The sequence below is a fragment of the Nicotiana tabacum genome, chromosome 6, assembly GCF_000715075.1.
Source record: "Nicotiana tabacum cultivar K326 chromosome 6, ASM71507v2, whole genome shotgun sequence".
Lineage (NCBI taxonomy): Eukaryota > Viridiplantae > Streptophyta > Magnoliopsida > Solanales > Solanaceae > Nicotiana > Nicotiana tabacum.
The window spans coordinates 77,803,824-77,813,865 of NC_134085.1; the positions used below are offsets into that span (position 1 = coordinate 77,803,824).

Consider the following 10,042-nt stretch of genomic DNA (forward strand, 5'->3'; position numbering starts at 1 on the left):
TCAACTCGTTGAAGAACAGAATAGAAGACAGTGATAACTAGAGAATGGCTATATATTGCTTTGTATTGCGTGAATATGATGATGTTTTACAAATGATCAGACCATTTTATATAGTAGGAGAGCCCTACCCTTAATACAATCCTAAAGTAAGAAATCCAATTATTAGCTAATTAATCGGCCTCTTCTTGATACGTGCCAAGATTTTTGCCGTGATCCTCGCCCGATCGCGGATATTTTGGCTTTCCGTTATTTGGATCGGTAAGTTTCCCTCAATCTTGCTCGATCTCTATCTTGCTCGGTCTTGATCTTCGCTGATCTCGATCTTGATTGGTCTTTGGGTCATGAACTCGGCAATCTAATTTCGCATCACGGTCTGGTATGACATGGGTCAGATCTTGGCCTGTCACCTCCCGGTCTTGATTAATCATATAAAAAGGGTAAGCCCGATTTTGACCGTATACAATTATATGTATTTAATAGGACGCCACTAATAAGTAAAGATACCAGCAACAGTACTAAAACAAGGATTTGGGCCTGGTTAAATGAAAATGCGTACTTCATTTGAAACACCGCAGTATATTATTGGAAAACTAAGCACACAATAGATAATGAAAAATGCAAGAGAACATACAATGGAGAGAGAACATTTATGTCAGCCAAATTTAGTAAGATGCATAACACTTCTCTCTCACTTCCAAGACACATTTGTAGAAAGTTGATAATTTCTTTGAACCTTTCTCCAAATGAGCCATTTATTTGCAAATACTTGGATTTGGCTTGGCATATGCGAGAAACTCTGGATCCTTTTCCACAACCCTAATCTCTTCATCATCAGATGCAATCCACAACTCTATCCCCTCTTTGCATGCACTTTCTAAAAAGACAAACTGATGTTTGGATCGAATATTAGCAGCATCCAAATCCCCCATATGAGCTACCCAAACAGGCTTTTGCCAACCATAATTAACATCATATATTCCCATATTGCACCAGCTTGTGAATCTGAAAATCTTTATCTTCTCATTTGTTGACACACTAAACAACTCGTTGAGGGTCGTGAGTGTAGACTCGCTCTCTATTTCTGTTGAAAACATAATTAAGTAAATGAAAATATGCTCTTTCTCTGAAAAAAATTACATTTTCAGATGAAATGATTACGCAGTTCAAAAGTACCTTTAACGTTCTCCGCCGTTAATCGCGCAAACACCTCCCTTAGCATTATTGCCAAATCAGGCAACTCCATGCTGGCATCCAAAGGGTCATAAAATGCAATGGGTATCCATAGAAGGTTTCCAAAAATGTTTTGCGGCAAAGGTGGATCAACGCGAGGCCTTAAATTTGCAACATGCGTGATCGCTAAAGTCTTTGGTACATCTGTAAGGAATTTAGAGGCTGCTGCAATCCGTTTGCAAAGAAAAGCTGTTAACGCTTCAATCTTAGATGGAAAAGGAACACTTTGGCTAGATGTGTTAGCTTTGAGAGCTTTTATGGCTTTGGAGTCGAACAAGAACCTTCTCATTGGCGATTTTGAGCCTTGGAAATAGAAGTTCTCCAAATTCCTTATGAACTTAGTTGGTAATGAATCCATTGGAGGGAATAGAGAGATTGCTGAGGTGAAGTCTGGATCTAGTGTTTTATCGATCACCTTCACCCTGGGTAAGCTTGGCCCATGTTTTCAAGAAAGCACTCATTGCAGATGCATCTACAACCTGTTAGTAGAAATTCAGATTAAAAAAAAGTCAAACGAATTTATAGAGTCGAAAAAAGGCTATTCATAACATTCATTTTTTTCATGACCAAACATGTTCTTTTAAATTAAAAACCTAAATTTAATAAAAACTAGAAATTCTAAGTCATTTTTGACTTTCGATGTGAGACAAACCCACTTCAGTTTTCATTTATATTACTCCCTCTCTTTCATTTATGTGACGTAGTTTGACATGGCACGGAGTTAAAAAAAATATTTTGATTGTTGAGCTTTCAATTTGTTCGACTATAGAAAACTTTTCATCGAGAGTAAATGAGTTAGATGGAAAGTTTGAATGCGTCATTTTCATTGAAACTAATTAATAAGGAAAGTGTGCCACATGACTTGAAACGGAGGGACTAGTACAAATTAAACTATTGAAAAGTCAACCTTGTGAAGCATGCAAACTCCAATGGCTCTTCCACCGCATTCAAATGTGGTGGTTTGTACAGCAAGGAGAGATTGACAATTCTGTTCGAGGCAGTTTCCTTTGCATGGAAGGAACTTGTTAAGGAACGGAATATCAGGATTTTCAAGAAACTTAGAGAGATGGAAGTTTGCTTGAGCTTCCATATATACAACTCCATCGTCATTGCACTCAATGGAGTTGAAGTCTTTGAATCTACCGGCAAGAGGAAAGTAATAACTCAGGGTTTCAGCAAGAGATTTCTTAAGGAGATCTGAAGCCAAGGTTTTTTCTTTATTCAAGTGGTCATAAACAACGTTGGCATTATTGTTGAAGAGAATGACTGGGATGTAGGAAGATGGACTAAACTGGTCAATGAAAGAGATTTGGTAGTTCCTTAGGTGCTGAGGAGTTGGTATAGAGGGTTTGATGTTTTCCTTGGAAAGAACTTTAACATCCATAATTTCAAATTTTGGAAATACACTGAATTTTGTGATAATCACTAGTATCTCTTTGACGGCTTTTAAAGGAAATCCAAGTGTGTTGTTGGTGGCATAAAAAAAATCCATAAAAGAATACCTAACTTTTTGGTGTACCGAATTTATCGGTGAGCAAACTCAAACTCAAACTCAAACTCAAACTTAAACTTAAACTTATACTTATGTAATTTTTAAATTTTATACTCCTTAACTCAACTACAAAATTAATAAAAGAGAATTTGCACTATAGGAGTTATTGGTCATATCTTTGATCTATACGCTGTTTTAATTGATATTTATTTAATTTTAAAAAAAATTATACTTCTTATTATGGTACAAGTGCAACATGCATACTCTAAGACTAGTTATATTAAAAGCACGAAGGTCCTTCGCAAAATGTCATTCACCTTTTTTACCCCTTAAAACTAAATTTATCTCGGGAAAACATCATCATTATGTAATTTTTCTTATATTTAGGACATTGAAATCAAACAAAAAAATTTTATCAAAATTTTTCTTATTTGCATTAAGTATGGGATTTCAAACGTTAATTATGTGTTTAAACATGAAAACTTGAAGGGTTCTAATTTATTGCTTTCTAACATAATAATGACAAAAGGAAATAGAGTTTCAATAATTAATTATAAAGTTCTAACACTTTATGAAAGTTAACGTGACCGATCTCTTATCTAGATCTATATATTGTATTAAAAGGAGGATATTATGCATTGTGGATAAGTCAAGTGACAAGCTAAAAAGAAGCCACTTGGCAATTTTAGGACACCATTAATAACTAGGAATTAGAAAGGGAACATAATTAATGAAAGTAGTTGAATGAATAAGAAATAATCTAAATTGATCTTAGACAAATATAATCTATATAACTATATCTATATCTATACATATCCGCTCATAAATTTATTTCTATATTAGCTAGAACTATGTAGGTAAAGAATTAATTAAAAAAAACTATGATAGAAAAAATAAAATATAGAAAGACGTAAATTGAGATAACTTCTAACTATTTATAGAAAGACGTAAGCAAGAAAGAATTAATCTTAGATATTTGGAATCAATCTTGAGCTTCTTGAACTTCTTGTTATTCTTGAAAATAAGTTCATATGCTTGGACTTGAGCTCTAAAATATGATTTTGACCAAAATTAATAAAATTTAACATCGACTCTGCATTTTCATTCACTTACCCAATGATTGTAGATGAAAATTTCCTCTCCAAATCACCTCTTATCGGGTAAAAGATTCAAAATATCAAAGAATGAGCTAAAATCCAAAAATTTCAATTCTTAACCCAGCTGCAGATGTTGCATTTGTGATCAAAAGTTCGCAATTACGGATATTCGAAATTTGCGACCAAAAGTTCGCAATTGAGACCACATGTTCGCAAATGCGACAAAAAGTTCACCATTGCTATAGTTTGCAATTGCAACAAAAAGTTCGGAACTGCGAAGTACCACCACCAGTAATCCCAAACATCGCCAAAATAATCTGAAACCACCCCGAAACTCATCCGGAACCTCCCGGACACAAATCATATATGAATTTTAATAGTAAAATACGCTACGGACCTGCTCGTACACTCAAAACACTGAATATAGAAAGTCATGACCCAATATTGACCATGGTCAAACTCCAAATTCTTTAACTTAACTAGTCTCTCAACCAGTGATCCAAAACATACCCAAGTCCCTAGGGACCCCATCAAATTATACCAATAAGTCCCAAAACATTACACGAACCTACTCAAGACTTCAAATCACGAAACATAACATCAAAACCACAATTCGCACTTCAATTCATGCTTAATGAACTATGAATTTTCAACTTTTATAACTCGTGCCGAATCGTATCAAATCATCCCAGAATGACGTTAAATTTTTCATGCAAGTCCCAAATGACACAACGGAGCTATTCCAAATTACAAAAATACAATGTGAAGGTGATATCAATAAAGTCAATTTTCGCAAAAATGCAAATTCAAACCTTTCAACTTACGTCAAAATGCAACAAATCAACTTACGGACCTCCAAATCCAAATCTGGCAAACGCCTAAGTCTAGAATCACCATACAAAGCTATTGGAATCATTAAAACACCATTCCGGATTCGTCTACACAAAAGTCAAACTCCGGTCAACTCTTGCCACTTAAGCTTCTAAAACAAGAATCACTTTTCCAAATCAACCGTGAATCATCCAAAAACCAAACATGGCCACACATGAAAGTCATAATACACAATACAAAGCTACTTGAGACCTTAAGCCACCCAACGCAATCCAAATTCTCAAAGCGACCGATCGGCTCGTTACGTTCTCCTCCTCTTAAATAAACGTTCATCTTCGAACATGCCAAGAGTCATTCCCAACACATCAATTATTGGTACAAACTCACCATACACGTAACCACGGGTAATCATACATCACCCTAATCCATATAGGTCCCACAACATCATTTGAACCAAAGATTATTCGTGCTACTCATGTTGATAAGCCTTAGAATCAAATTTTTACATCCACTAAGCGCCCTATCATCACGCAACCACTCTATAAAAATTCTCAACTAGCTGCGACCGCTCATGCATGCATCCACAAGATACAACTACATGACCTAACACATCACCCATATGTCTATAGTAATAATTCTGACAACAATAGTTGCCCATTACCAAGCCCGGTACAGGCGAATAATCTCCAATCGAGTGGAACCTTGTGCCAAACCTTTACAAACTGATAATGATGCAAGAAACATGCGAAACTCATAACTACTCACTCGATCAACAAGCCACGTCGACTACCACTCGAGCATATACATTGCGATCCAAACCCAACAAGCACAACTCAAATATGACTGAATATAAAAGCAAGACACACGCAACAACCACAATAAATCTTACCTTACTATGACCTCATCGTGGTGAATATACCAACACTCACACACCCATTCATAGGGAACACTAGGTCCCCTTCCTCCACTCGAAATCACGAGTACAATAAATATCTCAGAAACTAAACTATTATACTAACTCAACCTCATAGAACCAAAAACACAACATGTAATAACTTGCCATACCTGTAAAGCACCTAAACCACAAGTCTGGCTAAACCATTCAGAGATCACATCAAATCCTACCATATTTGACTAATAGAAAGTCCACCCAAGCCTCATGATCCACAATAGAAATCGAACAAGGACGATAGACATGCGCTATCAGAACAGAATTCCCCAACTGGCACGAACACTTGAACATAGCAGAAGAATCACAAAACGCAGCCAAATCTGAAGTAAGGTAGGCTGAATCTTACCTACCAATGGGACTGGATCAAAATAACATAAATGTATCTCTGTAATCAATCAAAATCACACCTGTAGAGACATCATCTGGTGCATCAGCCTCCGCCCAACTAGAAAAATCATAATAATAGGCCCGAACACCCCCTCTAGTATGACCTCTACATACCTGACCTCCACCCCAGCTGGTAGTGCGGGTATAGAAGCATCTGGAGTAGAACTAATAACCTAAATACCCAATTGTTACACATTTGTCTGGAATCTGGACAATCTCTCACCATGTGGCTAGTATCTCCACACTCAAAGTAACCTTTCCGCTGATGTCGCTGTGGAAGATGTCCGATACGGGTAATCTGGGACCCATGGATAGCTGAAACACCACGTAAAGCCTAAAGTGTAAAATGAACTAGTTGACGCACAAGACCTCTACCATGGCGTACCCTACCTCCACAATAGGGATCTGTAGTTCCTACCGGTTTGCGAGGCGTCTTGGCCTCCCTACCCTCTCCCTCCTGACCACACATACCTTATAATATGCAAGCGATCTCTACCATCTGCTGAAATGAAACATCCATCTCCAACTCTCGGGCAATGCTGAATCAGATACCACAACTTAGCCCCTAAATGAAGTGCATACTCGTTCTCCAACTGTAGAAACCAAAGCAGGTGCATGCCTGGAAAAATTACTAAATCTAACAGCATACTCTGACACTGACACAGTACCATGGCGCAACTGCTCGAACTCTGCACGCCATGCATCCCGAATGGTATAGGTAAAAAACTCTCTCAAGAACATCTCTAAAAACTGAGTCCATGAAAGTGAAGCTAGATCGACTGGGATACCCTCCTCGTAATACCGCCACTACTAATATGTTTCACCCAACAGCAGGAAAGTAGTAAAATCAACCCCGTTCATTTCCACAATACCCGTGGTGCGGAGAATACGATGACACTTCTCTAGCAAATCGTGTGCATCCTCTGAAGCTAAGCCACTGAAAGTAAGAGGAAGATACCTCTTCAATCTCTTAAGTCTCAACTGCTCCTCCTTAGATGCCATTGCTTGACCTCAGGCTGAACCGAAATAACAGGTTGTGCTGGCATGACACCTAAAACTTGACCAATGTGGACAAGCTTCTCCGGAATATGGGCGACGGTAGTCTGAGCTCCTCCCCGCTTTGTGAAGTAGCTGGGGCAACCAGAATCAATCCTGCCTGAGCAAACATGCTCAAGAACTGTGCTAACGTCTCTTGAAGTCCCGGTGTAGCAATAGGCACCTCCGGTGTCTGTTCCCCAACCAAAGCTACTGGTGGCTTCTCAGCTCCTACTCTAGTAGGTGCTCTAGCTGTAGCACGTGCTTATCGGCCTCTTCCTTGGCCCCAAGCAATACCAGCTTTAGAGGCAGTATCATTAGTAACTACAGCTCGTGTTCTCACCATCTGTGAGAGAATAAAATGACAAAATCTCAAACTCTGAAATAAATAAACTCGCATGATAGGAATTAAAGAAGTGATGTTCTCCTAATAGTTATATATCATCTTGAAGATAAGTATAGATGTCTCTCTACAGATCCGCAAGACTCTACTAAACTCGTTTATGATTCATAGAACCTATGAACTTAGAGCTCTGATACCAACATGTCGCAACTGAAAATCCCTTCTCAAGAATCGTGATGTAATCTAGTCCCTAGGACTAGGTAAGCTTAACACATAGAGAGTTACTTAACTAATTTATAAGAATTAACTATTTAACATAAACCCGAAATTCTATACAAAGCCAACAACTCTAAATAGATGAATAATATCTCAAAACTGGTAGTACAAGTCATAATCTCTAGTAAAGTTGCTAGATATTTAGGTACAACTGTTCCATAATAGAAATAAATAGTGTAAAGTAAAATTTTAGAAGGTGACTCCGAGGCATGCGAATGCGAAGGCGGGTATACCTTGAAGTCACCGCCGCAACTCACAATCAGCTAACTAATGACCAATGCACTCCGAAGTAACATAAAACCTTATATATATTTAGATATGCTCATTCAAAGTGTGGACTTGTGCGAACTCATTTGAAATTTTAGCCAGTTATGAAATGTTCCAATTTGACTTAGACTTAGGCCTTTCCTTAGACCCCAAATTACTTATTATAAGACTTATACACTTATTTACCAAATACAATTGATGTCCATCATGTTAATAGCACGTAAAATATTATAATTAGCCTACCTGGCACCACGAAATCCTAAATTACTTAGCAAAATTTTCTGGGGCATTACATTCTCCCCCGCTTAGGATCATTCATCCTCGAATGAGAAATAGAGTCCGACCCAAACACTTAACATAATATATCTCTTTTCTAACCTACCTCAGTTCCCTAAATTTTGACCAGCTCCTAAATTTTTCAGAAATTTCGGCAGCACCTCTTTTGTAACTAGGCCTATCCACCTGCTATAGAACTCCAAAACCATTCTAACAACACATCCACAACTGGAAAAAGCACCACAACGTATATATCCATAACACTAATCTCAGCATTACAAGCGCTACATTGTCATAATGATATCTGAACATGGACTGCATATTTTTAAATCACAACACCTATGAGGTACCTTTCAAATCAAACCAATTGTTATACAATCAAGCTAAAATATTTTCTTTCCACGACACTTTCAGCCTTCAAAATGACCTCCTCGACTTGCAGGCTTTGCCATAACAGATTCACGGAAACAACCCCAACCTCCAAACTTATCTAACAAGGATGACAACTAGAAACCTTGCATAAGCTAACTATCCATTAACTTCACCTTCAATAATTTTCACCGGAATGATACATAAAGGATCTCCAACTACCTTCTTAGACATAGACATGTGAAAACACAAAATATATGGGGAACAACTATGGGGAAACTTCATACTCCTAGTGCGGCCTAATGTGAAATACACTTATTCAACCTTTATTATCAACTCACATAATATCTTCGAGGGAAAATATTGAGAATAACATGTTCACCCTCCTAAATTCTAAATCTCTACACGAACACCCACACTAAACCTTTGATGACCTTCAACTATTACACTAAGATGTGCTATCATGAATTGACCCTAAAATTACCTATCAAATATATGTGACCACATGGTGATGCTTCCCATTTGACATGTTTGGACCTTCAATACCTAATAGATTTAATGCAATGAGGAATAACAGGGTTCAAAATTGGGCTAGAATTATCCAGGAATTCATTAATGTGTTGAGCAGAGTATTTCATGAGGTTATATGCTAAGAGACACAGATTACTACTAACAATACTGACATGGTTAATCATTGTGACGACATCAATTATAAGACAAATAAGGCATAGGGGTAACTAGTACATTGGCAATAGGAATCATTAAGGAGGAATATTCAAGTACGTGACCCAGTCGTCTCATGGAGTGTGGGGAAAATCAGTTTATCAAGAATGAGAATACTCTGGCACCTTGAATGCGATATGGGTTTCAAAATACATGAAGTTGAATTCCGCTCCTAACCTTAACTGATACAAGGAATCTATGCCACAAGCCCATGAGGATGAAAAAAAGTGGAACACTTATGAGATGATCATATTTCAAATAGCTTAACCCTTACTGATAATTTATCCCATGTGAGAGAACTAAAGATATGACAACTTGTCTTCCAAATCAATATGCTCATCATATGTGCAAAAATCTAAAGGCATATAATCTCAACCTTTCACGAGTGAAACCACATAGCTAGGACATCTTAATATCGGGACGAAATCATGTATTGGTTAGAGGGGTTCTAATAGTTAACATGATGCTCCGGGGAGAAAGGCAAATAAAATTCCTATCCACCCAGGGATGTGGAATACCAAGGGTAGGAAAACTCCCCGCACATGATAATGACATAGTCAATGATTCTAGAAGTCGAGTGTGTGAAGACAACTGAACCCAATGAGACAATATAAAATAACCATGGAAGGTTTACAAATGTTCATGATGAGTTCTCCATGTATTTTGACTTGACAAGTACCCAGATGCTAATGAAAGACAGGAAAACATGAGAAGTAGGCGTTGTGCAATGATAACCCCCAAAGGTGCATTTGGTCTTACCGGAG

General features: G+C 37.6%; 2 protein-coding genes across 2 annotated transcripts; both read right to left on the reverse strand.

Moving 5' to 3' along the window:
- Positions 1-538: 538 nt before the first annotated feature.
- Positions 539-2,631, reverse strand: LOC107790257 (akuammiline synthase 2-like). The gene is made up of 3 exons (XM_016612162.2): positions 2,138-2,631; positions 1,174-1,709; positions 539-1,081 (listed from the first exon to the last, which is right to left on the reverse strand). The coding sequence occupies exons 2-3, from the start codon at positions 1,586-1,588 to the stop codon at positions 753-755; spliced, it is 744 nt and encodes a 247-aa protein (XP_016467648.2). The 5' UTR covers positions 1,589-1,709; positions 2,138-2,631; the 3' UTR covers positions 539-752.
- On the reverse strand, positions 1,635-2,614 carry LOC107790256 (akuammiline synthase 2-like). Its single transcript, XM_016612161.1, has 2 exons — positions 2,138-2,614; positions 1,635-1,709 (listed from the first exon to the last, which is right to left on the reverse strand). The coding sequence occupies exons 1-2, from the start codon at positions 2,612-2,614 to the stop codon at positions 1,635-1,637; spliced, it is 552 nt and encodes a 183-aa protein (XP_016467647.1).
- Positions 2,632-10,042: the final 7,411 nt, after the last annotated feature.

Excerpts from the sequence above, each read along its gene's own strand:
- LOC107790257 (XM_016612162.2), bottom strand. The coding sequence starts at position 1,588 with ATGGATTCATTACCAACTAAGTTCATAAGGAATTTGGAGAACTTCTAT. Across the intron at positions 1,082-1,173 it reads AACGGCGGAGAACGTTAAAG|AAATAGAGAGCGAGTCTACA; the intron begins GTACTTTTGAAC and ends TGTTTTCAACAG.
- LOC107790256 (XM_016612161.1), bottom strand. The coding sequence starts at position 2,614 with ATGGATGTTAAAGTTCTTTCCAAGGAAAACATCAAACCCTCTATACCA. Across the intron at positions 1,710-2,137 it reads GAGTTTGCATGCTTCACAAG|GTTGTAGATGCATCTGCAAT; the intron begins GTTGACTTTTCA and ends TTCTACTAACAG.